This window comes from Carcharodon carcharias, chromosome 15 (assembly GCF_017639515.1).
Source record: "Carcharodon carcharias isolate sCarCar2 chromosome 15, sCarCar2.pri, whole genome shotgun sequence".
NCBI lineage: Eukaryota > Metazoa > Chordata > Chondrichthyes > Lamniformes > Lamnidae > Carcharodon > Carcharodon carcharias.
In genome coordinates, this window is record NC_054481.1 from 59,954,137 (window position 1) to 59,977,878 (window position 23,742).

A 23,742-nucleotide genomic window follows, 5' to 3' on the forward strand; every position below is an offset into this window, starting at 1 on the left:
ACAAGTGATATTTTTGAAGTGGTTCTGGCACACACACACACACACACACACACACACACACACACACACACACACACACACACACACACACACACACACACACACACACACACACACACACACACAAAATTTAGTTAAATTTTGGTTCATTTTCTTATACAACCAGCATTTCCACAACCCCTCCAGCCACTTTGAAAGCTTTTCCTGTCAATTATAATTTATTGCTTCCACAGATTAGTAATCGCCCTGCTCACCTGTCCCAAATCCTGATGTCAGTCTTGCTTACCTGTCCCAAATCCTGTTGTCAGTTCTGCTCACGTGTCCTGCGTTCTATATCAAATCTGCTCACTTCTGTTGAATTCTGATGTGAGCCCTGCTTACCTATCCTGAGTCTCAGTGACAGTAAGTACACTCAATGGTAAGAATTTGCAGTTGCCACCTCTGCCATTCTGAATATGGAAAGGCTGGCCATATATGGGAATGAAGTTGTAAGTGTAAGGCACATGAATGAAATTCTCACACTTCAATGAGCATACAGCTGAAAAGTTAAGACAAAATTCAGAAAATGCTGGAGATACAAAGCAGGTTTGACAGCTTCTGAGAAAGAAAAGGCAAGTTGACTGTTTGGATTGATGCTATTTGTCAGCATTGCTGTGAAAGGTTCTGACTGAGAAGGATCTCTACTTGTCTTATGTCTTTCACTGACTGACCTGTAGGCTATTTCAGATTTCCTTTGTAGCCATGTAATTTCGACCTTTTGAGGGCAAGCAGACTACCTTTGTGCCAACACTTACGGGTTTGTCTTTAGGCTCCTCTCGTAAGACCTCTGGTGCGATCCAGCCCTCTGTTCCAGGTATACCAGAGCGCAGGCTGAAACTGTGATGCCCAGCAGACAGTTTCTTACACAGGCCAAAGTCCGAGATCACTGCCCTCACATTCCCATGAGAGTTTGGCAGGGAAATGAGGATGTTGCGTGGTTTCAAATCCCGATGGACTAGAACCAGAATTCCAGAAATAAAGAGGAGAGGATTAGATTTGGCCAACAATAGCAGTTTGCAACTTTAATATAGTAACCGGTTCCAAAGTACTTCACTGTCAACAAGATACAGAATGGTCATGGGGAAAAGTTGGTAGATGTGATTAATTTTGTGGTCAGGTTTTGAGAAGTGAATGATATAGTAACGCAGAAGCATTTAGGGAGTGGGAATGGGAGCCATATATTCAAGATAATCACATAAAGAATTGAAGGGGAGGTTGGAAAAAGTTACAGGGGATGGTTAGAAGGTGGAATTCTCTGCCACAAACTGTTGTTGAAGTATTACATAGTACTTACAGCCTAGAAACAGGCCAATCAGCCCGACAGATCCATGTTGGTGAGTGGAGTTCATCAATTCTTTTATAAGGGATTTAGATAGCTGCTTCAAGAGGAAGAAGATTGAAGTTTATGGGTAGCAAGCAAGAGATTGGAATTAAACAGAGTGTAAACTTAAAGGGTATATGGAGCAAGCAGGAAGTAGGGATTAGACTGGGTGCAATATAAAAGAGTATAGGAAGCAAGGGGAAGAACAGGGATTAGACTAGCTGAAATAATAAAGACTATGGGGAGGGAAGGGGAGAACGGGATTAGATTGGGCGGTGCATTAAAGGACGTGCAGAGTAAGAGGAAGAGCGGGATTAGGCTAACTGGAATGGTAAAAATCATGGGGAATGGGGGGGTGGCGGGCAGCAGGATTACTTTGAGTGGAATAGTAAAGGGTATGAGGATTGAAGGGAAGAGTGGGATTAGGTTCAGTGGAGCAGTAATGAATATGGGGAACAAGAGAAAAAGCAGGGTTAGATGAAGTGGCTCATAAGCAGGAACACCATGTAAATCTGATGGGCCAAATGAACTAAAATATTTTTAAATTCTACATTGAATGTGAGGAGGGTCTTACCAATATTGAGGGAATGCAGGTGAGCTAGGCCAGACATGGTCTGAAAAAGCGCGGTTACTGGATCCAGATTAAGGCGGTCAAATTTGGAATCTTCCACATACTGTAAACAAAATGAAGTAAAATATAAAATCAATATACTGAAATGTTAACTATGTTTCTCTCTTCACAAATGCTGCCAAATCTGCTGAGTGTTTCCAGCATTTCTGTTTTTATTATTGACGTAAAATATGTTTCACATCTAACCTAACAAAATGGGGGGGAAAAGATCGCCCCCATCAGGAATAACTGCTCACCAGGGTAAGATAGTTATGTGGAATAGTACACTAAGGTCTATTGGCTCCCAGTGTTAGAACCAGAAACTCCTAGTCCAAGAACAGCACAGGTGAGAAACAGAAAAAGGTTTTTGCCACAATAAATCATCAATCATTCCCAAAGTAGGAACAGCACAGTTATATAGAGTGAAGATCCCTTTATACTGTCTTATCAAATACTCCCAGGACATGTACAGCATAGTATAGGTACAAAGCAAAACTCCCTCTATACTGTCCTATCAAATAGTTCCAGGATAGGTAAAGCACCGCTCAGACAAAGAGTACAGATGCATCTACAATATCACATCAAAGATTCACAAGACAAGTACAGCACAGATTCATCATCATCAATTGTCTCTCGATTTGAGGATAACGTCTCCTCAGGCTGTTGAATTTCTGCCATGGATCTCCATGTGGCTGTTTCTCAACCCACAGGTATTGGGGAACATAGGGCAGGACACGGAATCTGAAGTGCAGGATTTGTTTCTTTTTCTTTCCTTTACTGCTGTCGCTCTGCCTCATCAAGATGTTGGGACTCAAAGCCTGATGTAGCTTGACGGACAAGTTTTTGCCATTTTGAACAATTGGCAGCAAGCTCCTCCCAGTTATTAATGTCAATGCTGCTGCGCTTCGAGGGGGGCTTCAGAGTGTCTTTGAAGCATTTTCTTTGCCCTCTCCTGGAACATTGGCCATTTGAGAGTTGAGAAAACGGCTTAGCGGAGGAGATGCTTTTCAGCCATCTAGACACAGTGTCCAGGCATTCGAAGTTGATCTTACAGGAGTTTTGCCCGAATACTTGTAGAGCTGACTTCAAGAAGGACACTAGCATTTGTTCAATGCTCCTCCCACTGAACCCGGAGGATGCGGCAGAGGCATTGCTGATGGAATTTTTCGAGCACTCTTGTATACTGATACATTGATTCACCTGGTTATTCACTTCATCAAAGATCAACAGCCCTCTGGTGTCAGTATTAAATACCACCTCGATGGAAAACTCTAACCTCAGTCACCTCCATGCTAAAATGAAACTGACCACCAAAGAGATACACTATCTAACAGTTTATGGATGACTGCAGTGTTGATGCCCACTCTGCAGCAGATTTGCAAGCCACTCTCAATTTCTTCAATTCTGCATACAAGAGACTCAGCTTGCCTTTGAATGTTACCAAAATAAATCTCATATGTCAACCCATACCTGGTCAGCCAAATATTCCATCTTCCATCTTCTTATAATTAGTAATGGATTGAAAGGTTATGGGGAGAGGGCGGGAAATTGGAGTTGAGGCCGAAATGAGATCAGCCATGATTGTACTGAATGGCGGGGCAGGCTCGAGGGGCTGAATTGCCTACTGCTGCTCCTAGTTCTTACGTTCTTAAATGTTGAAGGGCAGACTCTGGAATATGTGAACAATCATCTCCCTCGAAGGCCACCATTGATAAGGAGATCCAACACTGAATCAGCCTTCTAAAAGCCATAGCAGTGAGTGCTTGACAACAAAGTCCCCTGCAAGTCAACAAAAGTCCTAGTGTTACAGAGTAGTTGTCATCACCACAGTCCTGTAATGCAGTGAGACCCAGACTGAGAGACCTGGGCTGAACATTAGCTTGGCAGAGGGTAAAGCTGTATGAATTCCTTGAAAAAAATATATGCACTTATATGTATGTATATAATTCTACTTACACAGCCTCTCCTTAAGGTAAATTCATCAGAAACATACCCAGCTGGCTGTTCAACCCTTTACACCCATCTACTTCAATGTTCTTCAATGGTAACATATTTCATAACTGTATTACCCTTTGCGTGAAAAAACAACTCCAGATTCCCTTTTAAACCCTAATTTCCTTTTTCCAAAGTGGCTTCCCCTGCCATTTTAACCTTTCACCGGGTGTGCATCACGACGTCATCGCAAAGTCGCATGATATTTCATTTGGCCGGTGTGCGCCAGAGTCAGCTGTGCACCTGCCTTTAATTGATAGGCCTATTAAGGCCATTAATCAGGTAATTAACCTGAATTTTACGCTGCCCATCCAACCTTACAGCCAAGCGGCCTTTAAGTTTTTTAGGAAACCTCATCCAAGAGTGGGATGAGATTTCCTAATGCTATTACAAATTAAATAAAAACTTTCTTTGAAAAATAAAAACATGTCCCATCTCATGTGACACAGTCACATGAGGGGACACGTTCCATTAAATTTTTATTCCATTTATTTATTTATTTCAAAAGCGCTTCAATCTCCCTGAGGCAACTCCGTGCCTCAGAGAGATTGAAGTGCTCTTTCTCATGCATAAGTGAAAGAGCATTGGACGCAACTCTCCCTCCTCCCCCCGCCCGCACAGGTAGTGATCAATGCTACCGCTCATGATCCATGCAGTGCAGGCCTTAATTGGCCCGCCCATGTGAAATCGCGGTGCGGAGCCGATCGCAGGTGGCGGTCAGCTCTGCGACCACCCCTGCCCCTCCCGCCGAGCCCACCTGGTGAATGGAAAATCCTGGCCAAAGTCTTTAAGGACACTGGAACTTCAAACTAGTACGGGTTGTGCCCTGTGCTAGAGGGTACGAAGAAACGCTAAATTATTAAACGGAAAGCCCCTGACTCACCTCTTGCAGTGTGGCAGTGCACAGCTCGATTGCAATATAGTAGAACTGCTTGTCCTTTTCAGTACAGAAATAGCGAATGACATTGGGGTGCTCATCAGATTCGCGAAGGAGCCGAACTTCACGGTCAGCAAAATTGAAACATTCGGGGAGGATCCTTTTCACAGCAACATTACGGTTATCAAAGCTGCCCCTGGGTTATGAATAGGACATCAGTGACCACAACAATAACAAAAACTTGTACTTATAAAGCACTCCAAGGCACTTCAGAGGAGCATGATCAAACAAAATTTGATATCATAAGGAAATACTAGGACAGGTGATCAAAAGCTTGGTCAAAGAGTTAAGTTTTAAGGAGCATCTGAATGGAGAGAAGGAAGAGAGACTTCAGCAGCTTCAGACACAGCCACCAGTGGTGGACAATTAAAATTAGGGGTGTTCAAGAGGCCATAATTGGAGGTGTGCAGTTATTTTGGTTGATTATAGGGCTGGAGGTGATTGCAGAGATAGGGAAGGATGAGGCCATGAAGGAACTTGAAAACAAGGTTGAGAATTTTAAAATCAAGATGTTGCTTGACTAGGAACCAATGTACATTAGCGAGCACAAGGATGATAAGTGAATGGGACTTGATTCAAGTTAGAAGATGGGCAGTAGTTTTGAATGGCCTCAAGTTTATGGAGGGTAGAACAGATACTTACTGTAAACTTGAGGGGTTAAAAAAATCTTGTAAATCAGTAACTTAAAAATAGAAAATGTTTTAGAATAGGCTGTATTTGCTGCCAATGAGGTGTATGGGCAGTTGTACTGCTTCACTCTTTGACATCATTGTAAGCGACAGAGATCAGAACTTTACTCATTCCCCCAAAGTCAGTGTGATATTTATCCTCTCAAGTTTCCCCTTTTTTTTAGGATTTTAGAACCAGAAGGGGCTATATTATTCAGAACAAAATACAATACTCATTTTCACCTAGGTAATTTCCTTTAGCTTATATTTTTCTATGGCATGCACCCATTTCAAACAAGCTGCATGTACATAGAGGCTGGAGACTGCTCCAATAGAGCAGATTTTCATGTTCCTGCTTCTGAAGCTACTGAAACACCTGGACACAGCCACAAAGATTAAAAATAGGTTGGGAAATTGACTGGTTCCCTTCTGGGTTTGTAATCCTCCTTATCCAGTTTTTCTCGGTGCTCTGTACCTGAATGATTCAAATATGCCCAAGTTAGGAACACAAAAAACTTGCATCAATTTTTAAAAAATACAATGAGAATACTAAATATATAGATCATGTTTTATCTAACCTCAAATTCTGAGTGGCAATTAAAATTTGTGCATCTGTTTTCCATTGTTGGCAAGGGACACAGTGAGTGAACAACTGAGAAACGGCTGCATTTGCTGTCAACATCGTGCACGCATAGTTGTATGCTGATGATAGGCCCGGGTTAATGGCCACCTTATCTATATGGGATAATTTGTAGCAGGGCACGTGCGCAGTCATCACTGGCCCTGGCAGCAGGAAGACAGAATATTGTGAATTTCTAACCTGGGCTTACAGTGAGCGATTTTGGAAACTAATTTTAGAGGGGTGAGAAGGGAAGGATTTGCAGGCGGGAAACTAAAATCTTTTCCTTGTGGGATATTTTACTGTAGTCATGTTGCTGTGCAATTCTAAACTCTGTCTTACTATCCCAGTAATGTAAGTGGATTGTATGTTGCGGTGAGTGTTAAACTATATTGCCTCATCTAACACTCTCAGCAACGTACAAACCACTAGGTTTATTGGGATAATGCGACAGAATTTAGAAACACTCACCAACATGACTGCAGTAATAGCCCATGAGGAAAAAAATTTATTTCACCGTCTACAAATCATTCCCTCCCCGTTCCACCACCCTGAGTTTCAGACTGCAGGCTCCAGCTGTGATGTTATGGGATTTCTGTGCATAAGCGGACCTGTGCGTATGTGCAGATGCGAATTGGTGACCATCTTGCATTAGCAGGAGACACAAGTGTTGACAAACGTCTGCATTTGCTGCCAACGTCGGGCATGTGCAGTTCTACCGTTTCTCTGCCACGTTTACTGTTTTACAGCCTCGTGCAGCCATGAGCATATTGTATAAGTCTGGCAGCAGAACAGGCTTTCATAGATCTGACCCTGCTAGATTGAAATTCACTCAGTGTTAAAGAAAAAAAACTTTTGCACCATTTTAATGCAGAGGTAAGGGGTGAAATTTTAGGGCCCCATCACAGTGGGGCGGGGCTGTAAAATGTGGCGAGCTGTTCAAAACTCCATTGACTTGGGCAGGAATGGAAGATCCTGCCGGTGGGAGGGGCCATAAAATTCCACCCAAAATGGATAGCTTAAAGCAGCAAACTAACAGAAAGTCTTGGAGACATTCAAGCAGCATCTTGCGCTGAATGCCTCCAGAGTTTTCTGTTTCTGAGTTGCAACATCAGCAATATCTTTCTTGTCTCTTTTGTTAATTGTTAATGATGGCTGTTTGACAATTATTCAATATAATTAAAATATTAGGAAGGGGAGCTGGTCCTGTCATGCTGTTTAAACGTTGGTGGAAATGTAATTATTTAATAAATTTTCTGCCATTCATCTGTAGTTATAAAATACTTAAAAGCTTAAGACATTAAAACCTGCATACATCTCCTGCCCACAAAACCCATCTTTTGGGCATAGCAGAGTGACGTTTGTGTGGACCAGTGCGTATGTGCAGACAGCCATATCGCATTGGCAGGAGACACAGTGTTTAGAATAACAGCAAGTCTGAGAGTTCAAAAAGACAGGTAAATATTTCAATCTGAGACCCTGTGTTACACCTCTGATAAAGGGTCTACATCTCATACATTGATATCAGGAAGTCCTTCTTCACACAAAGGGTAGTGGAAATCTGAAGTTCTCTTCGGCAAAAAGCTATTGAGGCTGGAGATTCAATTGAAATTTTCTAAACTGAGATTAATATATTTTTGTTAGGCAAGGATATTAAGGGTTACGGAACTAAGGTGGAGTTAAGGTATAGATCAGTCATGATCTAATTTAACGGCAAAAGAGCCTCAAGGGATTGAATGGCTTCCTCCTGTATTCTGTTCCCTTCCAAGCAAGCATTCACTAATGTCATTTTGTGGAACTGCCTGTGAGGAGGTGCAGGAGGATGCACCCCATGTGGGGCAGAATTCAATCTCCACTAAGCATCTGAAGATCAATGTATCAGAGCATGAACTTATATCCCAGCACCAGGTGGTGAAGCATGTTAGTGCTTCAATACATATCCTGGAACAATCACTTTTAAATTCTTGATTTTGGAGTTCACTGCAACTAGGGGTTTCATTTTTGATACTGGCGTCCAGGCTACTTTCTCAATAGCAGCTGCATTGTTTTCTAAACAGGGCTTCCCTTGTCTTACCGGAATACAAATGTTCCCTCGGCTCCATGACCTAGCACATCTTTTGGGTTGAAGGAAATCTTTCCAGTTATAACCAAGTTGGTTCCAGTCTCTAAAGCAAAAGAGAAGACATAATTCCACCAATCTCTCAAGCATCAGCGGGAACCATGTATCAGTTGAAGATCATTGTTACAAATATTTTTGGAGAAGGTGCAAAAAGAGGGAACACGCTCAAACGATTCTTAGTTCATCATTGAGATTTCAGCTGCTCGCTTAAACACTGAGCTCAAGAACAGATCAGTGAATCAGTTTGTTAGATAAAAACTAGAGCAGATCAGAGAATTTTTTGAAGGTGTGTTGATACAGCTATCAAAGGAATATAAGTTTGTTTAATTTGACAGATATATGAGCGATAATGGATTATGGTTTTTAAAGTAAATTACAAGTAATGTTTGTTTATTTGAGAGATTTATGAGATTCTCAAAGACTTCCCAATGTCATTATAGTTCTGTTTATAGTGGATACCGGGTAAATAGGTTTGGGGGGTGGGGGGGTGTGCGGGGGTATAGATGGGCAATGGGGTGGGGTGAGTAAGGGGAATGGGGGCGGTATGGATGGATAAAGGGATGAGGGTTATTGGGCCTCAACTGGGCAGATATCTCAGCGAATGGAGGCAGGCCTTTTAACCTGGTAGCCTCAGCATCGGCCCATCTCCTGATGGAGGCAGGCCCAACTCCAGCCCGTTCCTGGCTCCCACCATGAAAATAGCGTGGGTCGACACAGCCAGTCAGGAGGTGGGATTGTGACATCAGGAGATCACCTGCCTCCAAGATGAAAATTCACCCCATTATGTTCATACCTTTTAGGACTCTTTATTTCAGACCTCTATTCCTGATCAGTTAAACAAGAGCAGAACATCCACAGCTGAACAAAGGAGGAATTAAAAGGAACTGCTTCACGGTGTAACTCTGCCTTGTCAAGATTCACCCACAGGAAAAACTATCAAACCTGACAGTAGTGGGTGGGCTGCCAATTACACAATGTGCCTTACTTCAGGCAAGGTTGCACATCGACTACCACCAGTTTTCCATTCCCGCTGATGTTGAAAATTATTTCTTATAGTCTCTCTAAATGGGAGGTAGCAAGATGAACAAAATAACAAAGAGAGTGGTATATTAAATCAGAGAGAGAAAATCATACTTGAACACACATATCAACTTTCAATGTCTGGGATGGTGTATACATACAGTAAGAAAGGCAAACAGACAAGAGGAAAAAGGTGTAAGAAAATAGTGCAATGAGGCTGAACAGGTACAATTAGACAGAGACAAAGGTAAAATGAAAGAAGACTACGGCCGGGATTTTCGGCCCTGCCGTGGCAGGACATGCTGCGGGGGACGCAGCGGACTAGCCAAAAGTCCATTGGTTTTCAGCGAGACCGGAAGATCCTAGCAGCAGGTTGGGCCGGAAAATCCCGGCCTGTAGTCTAGAAATTACCGTTTCCATAACTAGCGTACAAAAGCTTCTCTCAATAATGAGACATTTTTTTCTCGGCTATTTTAATTGAGGCATAAACCTATTTAAAATAGAAATGACCTACTTTAAAGACAGACGTGGGTGTCAAATAAGGTTGCTAGGCATTTAATCTCTATTGTCACAGTCAGTTCTAGGTATGTATTGGAAATCTGCCTAGCCACCGCTACAATTCCAGCACTTTCTGATTTTTCAACCTTGATGAAATGGCACATTGCAATCTGTTACTTCATTCACTTTCCAAATTAAAAAAAGAAATCAAAATTCCTAAACTTGCAAAAAGCTCAAATACTAACCAGCAACTACTTTATCATAACAGGCAGTGCCGTTGTGCAAACTGTAATCATGAGGCTGCTCTGAGGATTGGTTACTCCTGTCTTGAGCTGAAGAGTTGGATCCCTGGGGATCTTTTTGGGAGGCCTGAGCTGCATCTTTTGAGAATTCTGGAGACTCTGTCCTGAGTTGGTTGGCAGATTGTGGGGGCTGCTGCTGAAGAAGCTGGAATTTCTCTTCCAGGTGTTGTTCCAGCTGTTGCTGCTGTAGTTTCTGCTGTTGGTGCATTTTCTGCCACAGAAAAGATGGAAGTGAACGCTAAAAACAGGCAGTGAAACTTTCATAACAGTACATCAGAGTGTAGACAGATTGAATCCTGAGGCAAATGTCCACAATTAAAAAGGTGCAAACTCTGAATCTTTCTCCAAGCCCACCAGACTAAACAAGGCAAAAACATTATATCTCAGGGTTAGCATGGGTAGTACAGCTCCAGATCAGTCTCATTGTAGCACCATGTAATGAAGGGGAGTTGCATGGTGAGTTCACTGTAACACCAGGTTATTGACAAGGGGTGGGGGGGGTGTGTGTGTGTGTGTGAACGTGCAGTGGGCAACAATGGTGGTGTTCACCAGGTTAATGGAGAAGAGCTGGGGGTCGGGGTCAGTGTAACACTAGACCAATGCCTGGAAGTTGGGGATCACTGTTACATCAGGATAATGGTGCATAACATAAAACTCTGTGTACTCAAAATAACTTACTTTTGGATACATAATTAGAAACACCACCCATCCTCCTACTAGCACAGTGAATACGGCCACAGTCAGGATGTCCTGGTTTTCCAATTCAGGCACAACCTCGCTTGCAGTCTCCTGCTTCACTTCACTGGTCATCCGATAACTTTCATCAAGTGTTTTCGATTGCATCTGCTCAGACTGCATCAAAAACTAAAGGAAAGGCAAGAATTAATTTATTTTTAAAAAAATTATATATGCTTCCATATAAAGTTATGTCTACCAATAAAAGTAATTTGTAGTTTAGTCTGAAATATATCGGCTGCTATTTTGTTGCTTTTCTACATATCAGAGAGGTCATAAGTGAAGAGTGGGCATCCCAAACTATTTCTAGTGTGTTTCCCAGCGGTTCAACAATTGTTAACCGTGAAGCAAGTTATCCAAAACAAAAACAGAATTACCTGGAAAAACTCAGCAGGTCTGGCAGCATCGACGGTGAAGAAAAGAGTTGACGTTTCGAGTCCTCATGACCCTTCGACAGAACTTGCATTCGAGTCCAAGAAAGAGTTGAAATATAAGCTGGTTTAAGTTGTGTGTGTCGGGGGCGGAGAGATAGAGAGACAAAGAGGTGGGGGGAGGGGGGGGTGGGGTGTGGTTGTAGGGACAAACAAGCAGTGATAGAAGCAGATCATCAAAAGATGTCAACGACAATAGTACAATAGAACACATAGGTGTTAAAATTAAAGTTGGTGATATTATCTAAACGAATGTGCTAATTAAGAATGGATGGTAGGGCACTCAAGGTATAGCTCTAGTGGGGCTTTTTTTATATAATGGAAATAGGTGGGAAAAGGAAAATCTTTATAATTTATTGGAAAAAAAAGGGAAGGGGGAAACAGAAAGGGGGTGGGGATGGGGGAGGGAGCTTACGACCTAAAGTTGTTGAATTCAATATTCAGTCCGGAAGGCTGTAAAGTCCCTAGTCGGAAGATGAGGTGTTGTTCCTCCAGTTTGCGTTGGAGGAAGTTATCCAAGTCAGTTCAGGTTTGAGATTGGTTTTACTTCGAAGCAGACATAGGCATTCCTATAGAAACTGTTGCAGTGAACACGAGTAAAAAATACTGCAGAAATAGAAATTACAGCAAATTGGAACCTTTTCTAATATCTTGGTCTTCCATGCCTTATCCACATCTTTGTTGCCCCTAGATTTGATTATTTCAATGCACTTCTAGCTGGCTTTCTATCTTCAACCCTCTATAAACTTGAACTCATGCAAAAATCTGCTGCCTATATCCTAACTCGCACCAAGTCCTGTTCACCCACATCGCTGCGCTCATTGACCTACACTGGCTCCCAGCAATGGTTCAAATTTAAAATTCTCACCCTTATTTTCATGGCCTTTCTCCTCCCTACAACATTCTGAAATATCTGAGCTCCTCAACATCTGGGCCAAGCTTTTGGTCATCTGTCTTAATATATTCTTGTGTGGCTTACTGTCAAATTTTGATTGTTATCGTTGTGAAGAGCCTTGGGATACTTTACAATGATAAGAACATTGGAACAGGGGTAGGCCATTTAGCACTTAAGCCTGTTCTACCATTCAATGAGATCATGGCTTATCTGTGACCAAACTCCATATAGCCATCTTTGCCGTATATCTTTTAATACGTTTGGTTGACAAAAATATATCAAACTTAGTTTGAAAATTAATTGATCTAGTATCAATTGCTGTTTATGGAAGACAGTTCCAAACTTCTACCATGCTTTGTACAAAGAACTGTTTCCTAATTTCACTCCTGAAAGGTCTGCTTCTTATTTTTTGACTACATCCCCTTGTCCTAGACTCCCCAACCAGCAGGAATAGTTTCTCCCAATTTCCTTTATCTGTTCTCCTTAATATCTTGAAAATATTGAGTAAGTCACCCCTAAACCATCTAAATTCCAGGGAATGCAACCCTAGTTTGTTTAATCACTCCTCGTAGCTTACCTCTTGGAGTCTAAGTTTCATTCTAGTAAATCTATGCTGCATTTCCTCCAAGGTCCATACATCTTTCCCAAAGTGTGGTGCTCAAAATTGCTCACATTACTTCTGGTGCGGACTAATCATGACTTTGTATAGCTGAGTCATTATTTCTACCTCCTTGTATTCTAGTCCTCTAGATGTAAAGGCCAGTATTCCATTAGCCTTTTTCGATTATTTCCTGTACCTTCTCATGACATTTTTATGATCTGTGTACCTGGACTATCAAGTGTCTTTGGACCATCACTGTTTCTAACTTCTCACGATTTAGAAAGTACCTTGTTCTATCCTTTTAGGTCCAAAGTGGATGACCTCACACTTACTTACTTTGAAATTAATTAGCCACAGCTTTGCTCATTCACTTAATCTATTGATATTTCTTTGTAATTTTACACTTCCATCTACACTGCTTTCCATACAGCTTATCTTTGTGAGATCAGCAAATTTGGCTTTCTATCCCATCATCTAAGTTATTAATGAGCACAGTGAATAGTTGAGGTCTCAACACAGATCCTTTTGAGGCACCCCCAGTCACATTCTGCCAATTAGAGTATCTGCCCATTATACCTATTCTCTTTTGCCTGCCACTTAGTCAATTTCCTAATGAGGTCAATATTCCAATAGCTTCAACTTTAGCTAATAGTCTCCTATGAGGCTATCGAATGCCTTCTGGAAGTCCATATAAATAACGTCCATAGACATTCCTGTGTCCATTACTTCAGGCACATCTTCAAAAAACCCAATCCTTAAAGACATTATATAAGCGCAAGCAGTTGTTACGCAATTTCGTAACAATGTTTGTTATATTCAGCAGATTATGGATTACATTTCCTTGTTTTCGGGATTCAATATGCAAGAGAGACAAAAAAGAGGATTGGTACAAATCAGCATAGAAATTAAAGTGAATTGCTTGCAACATACTTCATCAAGAGTCCTGGTATTAGTCTTTGTAGTGATGACAGCCTCATCATTCTTCTTCAGTGGATCTGGAAATGCCCTCAATATTGTGGTGTGCGCTACTGGTGGAAGCTCATGGTGTCCTTCAAATAATAAAAATCAAATAGGTTGCTCGATTCTTGGAAAGAAAAGGTCTCTATCACTATTCTAAATTAAAGCTTAATGTACAAGATAGCACTATATATAAAGCTTTAACAGATAGTTGTACATCACAGAAACTACAAGCTATCCATTCATTGCCTGCCATATGCCCATTTCACATATGACTGCAAGTGTATGTACCTAGTTTACAGAAATAGAAGACAGTCAGCCCTCGAGAATGCTCTGCCATACAATTTGAACATGACTGATCTGCACCCAACTCACCATCATTGCATTTCACACCAATTCATTGTGGGGTAAGTACTACATAAAGGTGAACAAATTTTTGTCAATAAGGATGGAGGGAGTGTATTTTTTCAGATGAGGAAGTGCAGTAAACCATCTTTAAAAAAGAGAGATCTCACAGCGTCTTGAACAGTCCTACTACTAAACTGGAAGCCAATCATTGTCGTTCTAAAGATCTTGTCATTTTGCTTTCACTCTATTCTAATATCTGTGGCACCTAATGTATTTGTTACACTGACTGTTATTTTAATGGAAGCCTTAAATGAAAGTATATCAGCATGGGTCAGTTGGAAGTACTCTCATTTCTAAGTCAGAAGGGTTGTAAACTTGGAATCCCACAGCAGGAGTTTGAGCTGACACTTCGCTGCTTTCAAAGGTATTAGCTCCCATATGCTCACCGCATGGCCAATTGTGATTTGGAACTCACTGGGTGCAGAAATTAGCAGTGTAGAAGAATCCACACGCAGGGCTGAATTTTGCTGTCGGCGAACAGGGGGCGGAGCCCACTCGGCGACGTGCAAAATGACGCAGGATGACGTCGGGGGTCCACCCCATTTAAATCTTCAGGAAGGCAGGCCCACAGCAAAATCAGCTGCGGGTCCGCCGACCTGTCAATGGCCAATTGAGGCCATTGACAGGGTCATTTAAACTTTAAGGTTGGCGGGCAGGCCAGGATCCCCAGTGGGATGAGATTTCATGCAGGGATTTAAAAAGTTGAATAAAGTTTTAATGAAATTTTTTAACATGTCCCATCTCTTGTGACATTGTCACATGAGGGGGACATGTTAAGGATTTTTTTTTCTATTTTTAATGTTTATACAGCTGTCAGCAATCTCCCTGAGGCAGCACTTAGCCTTAGGGAGATGTGCGCTCTTTTGTGCACATGCGCGAAACAGCACACTCTGGCATTTGGGGAATCCCCTCCTCGCCCGCACAGAAAGTGCATAGCGCTTCCTGCTGGGCGTCACACTGGGTGGGCCTTAATTGGCCCGCCCACTTAAAATGGCAGCAGGGTCTGCTTCTTCGGCGGGGATCGGCTCCCCACCCACTGGAGATTGGGTCAGGCCTGCCCGCCCTGTAGGCAGAAAGTTCTGCCCATTATCACTAATGAGGGTGCTAGTGCACCTGTGTAGGACTTCTGTTTTTTTGATTAAGATGTAATCTGTGGTCAAAGGTCATGAGTTTCCCGGTCATTACAACAACTGAGAGGTTATTTACATACCTATGAACAACCATTGATTCTTGGCATTACCAGATGATAAGATATTCCCCTGTGGATATTTGACATGAGTGCTTGGAATTCTTTCACATGCATCTCCCTCTCGCACAGTGACATCATCGGTCGTGGGGCCATCAACACGGGCAATAGTGATTCCACGAGGCTGAGAAAAAAGACAGGAAGTTGTTTTTTTATTAAGATGAAAACAAATACCCATGAAGCATTCTCTGAAGCTGAGTAAATCAATAGAAGATAAGGAAAGTACTTTATTTCCTAAGTGAAAAAAGTTTCCTGTTGACATTTACACATTTTTCAGCAACTCACTGTTGCGTTCCAGTGCTGCTAATCTCAATCAGTCTGGAGCAAGTAACTTCACAACGATGGGGCATTGACCATCATGGAGTTATCTACTTACCACTATAGCGACACCTTCATGGACAAGTGATGTTGAGGCATAGAAGGCAGATGCATGTTTCCCGACATAAAGAGTGGGACTGTAACAAGAGGACAAAGATTCAAATACACAGCCTCTCTACCCAATGGAAAATCACACATGTTCACTTCTTACGGTTTTACGAGAAATAGATTCTAATACTGGTCATAGAATTTCTCTGCTTTAACTGTCATGCTGTGTCAAGGTCATTGATGGCTGCTGTTGACATAAGTTCACACAATAAAACTCTTGACATAGAAGTTAAACAATATACATAAGAAACAATAAGGAAAACCTGCAGTGATTTCAATGTTGTGATCTATTACTGGGGCTCACTGATTGTGGCATGAAGCACGTTAAATATATTGAGCAGCATTGTGAGCTTAGTGATTGAGTTATTAACAAAATAGTTCAGGTATGGATTAATGACAATACTTCTTCCTAATTCCATTCAGCCTTTCCAGAATTATGGAATTGGAGGTTTGTACAATTCAGAAGAACTATAACAAAATTAGTAGAATCTATTTATTTCTGACCAGTCTCCCATCTTCCACCCTCTATATGCCTGAGCTCATCCATAGTTCTACTGCCTGTATTCTAACCCGCATAAAGCCCTGTTCACCTTTCACCTTTGCGCGCGTTGACCTAAATTGACTCCTGCTCCATTAAGCCTCCTGCTCCATTATGCCTCAATTGTAAACTTCCCATTCTCATGTGTAAATCCTCCACAACCTCGCCCGTCCCTTTCTTTGTAACATCCTCCAGCTCCTTGACAACTCTGAGTTCTCCCAGCTGTGGCCTCTTGCAAATTCCCCACTCCAATCACCTCACTATTGGTAGCTGTGCCTTCAGCTGCCTAAGTCATAAACTCTGCAAATTTTCTTCCTAAGCTGCCGTGTCTCTCCACATCTTTTCCTGACTCTCTTTCAAACATGCCTCTATAGTCAAAGCTCTTATTCATCCCTCTTAATATCTTGTTTTTAGCTCAGTGTCAATGTTTATTTGATAACGTTCCTATAAAGTGCTCTAGGATGTTTTACTATGTAGTTTCATTAGTCTTTGAAAAGCTGTGTCTGGGAGAGACAAAGCCTTGCATCATAATGGTGGTCTTAAATACAGCTTCACAAGTTGGAAAGTAAACTCTGAACAGTTCAATTAATAAAGCTGCAATATTAGTTTGGAGTACAATTCCTTGGTATCCATTATGCATTTGGGAATTACATTGGGATTAAAAAAGGATCAACTTACACTAGTTGAGTCTTTGTGGTGGAGGGTTCTTTTGGAAACTGGTACTTCCATTTTATCATTCGGATGTCTTGAGAGTTAAAGGTGAGGTACCGTAGAGTTTCCATGGCAATGTTGAGATGTGGTATCCGGTGCAGGCTGTCCTGTTGCCAAATGAACATCCCCACCACAGGGGAGCCATAGTTCTGCATCCAAAGGACGTTACCTGACTCTCTGTCTACAGTCACCACCAAACCATCCCCGTTTGATGCAAAATGAGCCATTTCTGCACAAATCAGAAACATGGAGACTGCATCAATTTCACCCTCCTGATGGTGATTTCAACAAATGAGAAGCTAAAATTTCACTCAGGAAGTGGACTTCAATTACAATGTTCAAAAGGTTTTACCAGCAGTGACCTCCTGAAAAAAGTTTTTAAAGTTTCTTATTGCAAAACTTACTGTAGTCCGTGTTCTCGCTGCATAAAGGAGCAGAATAGTCGTAGTAGGTAGCATTCCAGTAGAGTTCGCGAGTTTTGGTGTCATACATGGTGATCATATACTCTGTTAAGATGCGAAATGGAAAAATACTCAATATATAGCTTCAGAATTTTTTTTTTTCAATATAAGTCAAGGAATGTTACAGAAAATTCAATGCTGCTGGTGGAATTTTAGACTTTCATCTGCAGGAATAAATGTCAGCTCAAATACAATGAATGACTGCTCCCTGCCATTACAATTCAAATGATGGGATCTATCTGAAGTTTCTAGTCAAAACTGTCCTTACACATATACTCCATTACACAATATATCCACTGCTATCTGCCATACAGCAACAACATTCACTGAAAATATAAAAATAACTCAACCAGCACATGTGGGCCTTGATTTTGCAATCAGTGGGCAAGCACCCGTACTCACCACTGACCTTGAAGAAAGCTGCGCACAAAGATCCAGTGATCTCTGCGGCGTGGGTTTCACTTTCCCTGATGCTAGTTTGAATTGGGCACCAAGTCAAGCGGATCTCCACACATTCCACAACAATGATGTTATCAAGCAGCGAATGCAGCCAATCATACTAAAGTATTCACACAAACCAGGAATAAAATGCAGCAATTATCCTATCACTTTTTACTTAAATTTTAGAGAGTGAAATAAATAAATGGGGCATACACTGAAAGCTGAAATGTCATAAACAAACTTTAAAACATTGTTATACAGGTACAGTACCTCAAATCTGGCTACCGAAAACTGGCAGTGGCTGAAAAATTGACATTTTTTTAAGCAGGCCACGCAGGGATTTTAAATGAGTGAAAAAACTTACTGGCTTGTTAAAGGAGTTGTTGCATTGGCGTGGTGTATCCGGTTCATGCGCCTATCGTTTTGAATAGTTTAACAACTCTTCAATCCACCCAACCCAGCTTGGAAAAGTTCAGGGAGTTGCTGCTTTGAGTGGTCGGAAATGGGGTTGAGATGGTTGAATTTACCCAGGAAGAACAAAAAGACCTTTGCAGAATCCAATGAGCTATACATTTTTAGCTATATATTGTACTTGGATCGGGACATATGTCTATTCTTGCTAAAATATTGAGTTTTGATGTCATTTAAAGACAACCCAAATAGAAGAGCACATGCTTAAATTCAAACATTGTGATTGATTCCCAAAGGCCTTTAAGTACCATAGGCATTGATTGCCTTCTTGCAGCTGGACCAAGTCAATTCAAAGAGAGCATTAATGAATGCTTGTACAATTTTGGTTTAGCTTGGCCTAAATAGCCAAGTGGTTATGGTACTGGACTTATAACCCCAAGAGCAAGAGTTCAACTCTTACTATGGCAAAACTATGATATCAGCCAGTTTTAGCTTGGCCTAAATAGCCGTGGTTATGGCACTGGGCTTGTAACCCCAAGATCAAGAGTTCAAATCTCACAATGGCAAACTATGAAATAATGTAACTTCATCTGAAAAACAGATGGAAACATGTTTGTACTCAAAAGAGTTACAGCGTATTCTATAGCTTGGCCTAAATAGCCAAGTGGTTATGGTACTGGGCTTGTAACCCCAAGATCAAGAATTCAAATCTCACAATGGTAAACTATGAAACAATGTAGGGCTTGGCCTAAATAGCCAAGTGGTCAAGGTACTGGGTTTGTAACCCCACGATTAAGAGTTCAAATCTCACAATGGCAAACTATGAAACAACGTAACTTCATCTGAAACAAATGGAAACGGCTTTGTACTCGAAAGAGTTACAATTTTGGTTTAGCTTGGCCTAAATAGCCAAGTGGTTATGGTACTGGGCTTGTAATCCCAAGATCAAGAGTTCAAATCTCACAATGGCAAACTATGAAACAATGTAACTTCATCTGAAACAGATGGAAACGTGTTTGTACTCGAAAGAGTTACAATTTTGGTTTAGCTTGGCCTAAATAGCCAAGTGGTTATGGTACTGGGTTTGTAACCCCAAGCTCAAGAGTTCAAATCTCACAATGGCAAACTATGAAACAATGTAACTTCATCTGAATAGGAACAGATGGAAACGTGTTTGTACTCGAAAGAGTTACAATTTTGGTTTAATGTTTGTAAGTTTCCTTTAAACTTTGTCCTTGGTTTTACAGCTGACCTGACTTAGAGGTTGTGATTGCTTTATCCATTATTTTGTTGATTTAGTTTAATTGCTTGACTCAAAAGAGTTACAATCTCGAATGGAATTATAAAACTCTAATAGTTTTCAGTTATGTCTCTTTTTAAAAGCAAAAAGCTACAGATGCTGGAAATCCAAAACAAAAATAAAAATACCTGTAAAAACTCAGCAGGTCTGAGCTCTTTTTAATATCATTTCAGTTTGATTATCTTTTCTCACTTAAACTGGGTAAGCTGATGAAAGGAAGTGGAGGAGGCGTAATGGTATTGTCACTGGGCTAGTATTCCAGAGACCCATTAACTCTGGGTTCCAATCCCACCATGGCAGATGGTGAACTTTAAATTCAATCAACAAAAATCTGGAATTAAAAGTCTAATGATGACCATGAAACCACTGTCGATTGTCAGTAAGGAAACACTGCCATCCTTACCTGGTCTGCCCTACATGTGACTCCTGACCCACAGCAATAAGGTTGACTCTTAAATGCCCTCTGAAATGGCCAAGCAAGCCACTCAGTTGCTAAAAACTGCTAAAAAGTAAACAAGGAATGAAACCAGACAGACCACCCACACAGACCTAGGCACCGGAAACGACAATGGCAAACTGAGCCCTGGCGACCCTGCAATGTCCTCCTTAATAATATTTGGAGGCCAGTGCCAAAATTGAGAGAGCTGTCTCACAGACTAATTAAGCAATGGAATCATACCTTACAAACAAGGTCCCAGACACCACCATCACCATACCTGGGTGTGTCCTGTCCGACCGGCAGGACAGATCCAGCAGAGGTGAGGCACTGTGGTATATAATTGGGAGGGTGTTGCCCTGGGAGTCCTCAACATCAACTCTGGACCTCATGAAGTCTCATGGAATCAGGTCAAACATGGACAAGGAAACCTCCTGCTGATCACCATGTACTGCCCCCACCTCCACTCAGCTAATGAATCAGTGCTCCTCCATGTTGAACGTCACTTGGAGGAAGCACTGAGGGTGGCAAGGGCGCAGAATGTACTCTGGGTGGGGGGACTTCAATGTCCATCACCAAGAGTGGCTTGGTGGCACCACTACTGACCGAGCTGGCTGAGTCCTAAAGATCATTGCTGCTAGACTGGGTCTGCGGCAGGAGGTAGGGAACCAACGAGAGGGAAAAACATACTTGACCTGATCCTCATCAACCTGCCTGCCCCAGGTATGTCTGTCCATGACAGTATCGGTAGGAGTGACCAGCACAATGTGCTTGTGGAGATGAAGTCTTGTCTTCACACTGAGGATATCCTCCATTATGTTATGTGGTACTACCACCACGCTAAATGCGATAGATTTCAAACAGATGTAACAACTCAAGACCGGGCAAATATGAGGTGCTCTGGGCCATCAGTAGCAGCAGAACTGTACTCAACTACAATCTGTAACCTCATGGCCTGGCATATACCTCACTCTACCATACCACCAAGCCAGGGGATCAACCCTTTTTCAATGAAGAGTGAAGGAGGGCAGTTGCAACATTCTTCAGCCAGAAGTGCCGAATGGATGATCCATCCTGGCCTCCTCTGGAGGTCCCAACATCACAGATGCCAGTCTTCAGTCAATTCGATCCACTCCACGTGATATCAAGAAACTGCTGAAGGCACTGGATACTGCAAAAGCTATGGGCCCTGACAATATTCCGGCAATAATACTGAAGCCTTGTGCTTGAGAACTTGCCGCACCTAACCAAGCTGCTCCAGTACAGCTATAATACTGGCATCTACCCAGCAATGTAGAATATAGCCCAGGTGTGTTCTGTACACAAAAAGCAGGACAAATCCAATCCATCCAATTACCACCCCATCAGTCTATTTCATCATCAGTAAAGCAATGGAAGGGTCATCAACAGTGCTATCAAGTGGTACTTGCTTACCAATAACCTGCTCACTGATACTCAGTTTGGGTTCTGCCAGGGTCACTCAGCTCCCAACCTCATTACAGCCTTGGTTCAAACATGAATAAAAGAGCTGAACTCCAGAGCTGAGGTCAGAGTGACTGCCCTTGACATCAAGGTAACATTTGACCCAGTGTGGCATCAAGGAGCCGCAGAAAAAGTGGGTGTCAAAGGAAGATGGTTACGGTTGTTGGGGGTCAATCATCTCAGTTCTAGGATATCACTGCAGGAGCTCCTCGGGATAATCTCCCAGGCCTTCAGCTGCTTCATCAATGACCTTCCTTCCATCATAAGGTCAGAAGTAGGGATGTTTGCTGATGATTGCACAATGTTCAGCACCATTCGTGACTCCCCAGATACTGAAGCAGTCCATGTCCAAATGCAGCATGACCTGGACAATATCCAGACTTGGGCTGACAAGTGGCAAGTAACATTCACACAACACAAGTGCCAGACAATGACCATTGCCAACAAGAGATTTTAACCATTGCCTTTCAATGGCGTTACCATCGCTGAATCTCCCACTATCAACATCCTGGGGGTTACCATTGACTAGAAATGAACTGGACTAGCCATATAAAGACTGTGGCTACAAGGGCGGGTCAGAGGATAAGAGGATAAGACTTCTACGGTGAGTAACTCACCTCCTGACTCCCCAAAGCCTGCCCATCATCTACAAGGCATAAGTCAGGAGTGTGATGGAATACTCTCCTCTTGCCTGGATGAGTGCAGTTCTAACAACACTCAAGAAGCTTGACACCATCCAGGACAAAGCAGCCCACTTGATTGACACCCCATCCATTAACATGCACTTTCTCCACTACCAATGCACAGTGGCAGCAATGTTTACCGTCTACAAGATGCACTGCAGCAACTCACCAAGGCTCCTTCAACAACACCTCTGCCACCTAGAAGGACAAGGGCAGCAGATGCATGGGAACACCACCACCTGCAAGTTCCCCTCCAAGCCACACACCATCCTGACTTGGAACTATCTCACTGTTCCTGAGTCAAAATCCTGAACCTCCCATCGTAACAGCACTGTGGGTGGAGCTACACCACATGGACTACAGCAATTCAAGAAAGAAGCTCACCACTACTTTCTCAAGGGCAATTAGGAATGGGCAATAAATGCTGGCCTAGGCAGTGACGCCCACATCCCATAAATGAATAAAAAAGTCATGAAATCAAATGCATGGAGAAGTGAATTGATATTAGCAGAGGCATGGCCATTAGCCTAAAGTGCTCTACAATCATATCATTTGGTTTTTATGTGTCCCCTATTCACTGAATTAAGGGGCTCCAATATTTTATTCTGGCAGCTTTGAAATCTGACATGGACTCGGTCCCGAGGTTGCTGGTTTTGAGAGACTGTACCTGTATTAAAAAACTTGGAATTATCAGAATGTAAAATTTAACATTACATAAATAAAAAATTAGTTTCCCAGGGCCAGAGAGATTCTTATGAATTAGTATATCAGTAGAAAATCCAGTCACACCTCAACAGCAAGATGTAACTTTTGGATGGGTTTTTAAACATTTTATATCAGCATTGAAGGGGAAGTTCTCATCAGTGCAGTGATTTCTACTCATTAAAATCTGCGGGAATTTCAGCAGCACAAACCACGGAGAAGCATAGAATTACTGACAGCAACCTCTGAGCTTCTGCATTTAACTGCGAATGTGCAAAGTCTAAAAGTTGCATATTTGTTTCATTGGAGCAATGACAGTGAATGCTGACCAGCAAAATATGGGCCACTGTATAAGCTAACAGACAGTTGGAGGTTTTAACAACAACGACAACAACTTATATTTATATCACAACCTGAAATTTTGAATTCCATTGTTATTTTCTTTAAGTTTTTGAAGTTAAGATGTCAATAATATTGTAATCATACTCAATGTCGCCTAGAATTGTGTGGAATTTTCAATGGTTGAACAAATGGATTTTGAGGGTTGTCCAGTTCTGTCACAATACCCTACTTGTGCCACTAGATGTCACAACCATCCTCTATTAAGTGCACTGCAATAGCAACTCAGAACAACTATAATAACTAACTATTTCACTGGCCAACATGTTACAGGGAATCCAAAGCAAAAACAGAATTACCTGGAAAAACTCAGCAGGTCTGGCAGCATCGGTGGAGAAGAAAAGAGTTGACGTT

At 41.9% G+C, this 23,742-nt stretch overlaps 1 protein-coding gene across 5 annotated transcripts in view; it reads right to left on the reverse strand.

Moving 5' to 3' along the window:
- ern2 (endoplasmic reticulum to nucleus signaling 2) overlaps positions 1-23,742 on the reverse strand; it is a 90,265-nt gene that overhangs the window by 24,632 nt on the left and 41,891 nt on the right. For all 5 annotated transcript variants that reach the window (XM_041207145.1, XM_041207144.1, XM_041207141.1 and 2 more), the window contains exons 7-17: positions 17,478-17,579; positions 17,041-17,302; positions 15,775-15,853; positions 15,363-15,522; positions 13,718-13,836; positions 10,804-10,989; positions 10,069-10,336; positions 8,261-8,351; positions 4,846-5,035; positions 1,935-2,034; positions 795-994 (exon numbers count right to left, since the gene is read on the reverse strand). In XM_041207145.1, the coding sequence (XP_041063079.1) occupies positions 795-994; positions 1,935-2,034; positions 4,846-5,035; positions 8,261-8,351; positions 10,069-10,336; positions 10,804-10,989; positions 13,718-13,836; positions 15,363-15,522; positions 15,775-15,853; positions 17,041-17,302; positions 17,478-17,579 (1,757 nt within the window). The remainder of the gene's footprint in view (positions 1-794; positions 995-1,934; positions 2,035-4,845; positions 5,036-8,260; positions 8,352-10,068; positions 10,337-10,803; positions 10,990-13,717; positions 13,837-15,362; positions 15,523-15,774; positions 15,854-17,040; positions 17,303-17,477; positions 17,580-23,742) is intronic.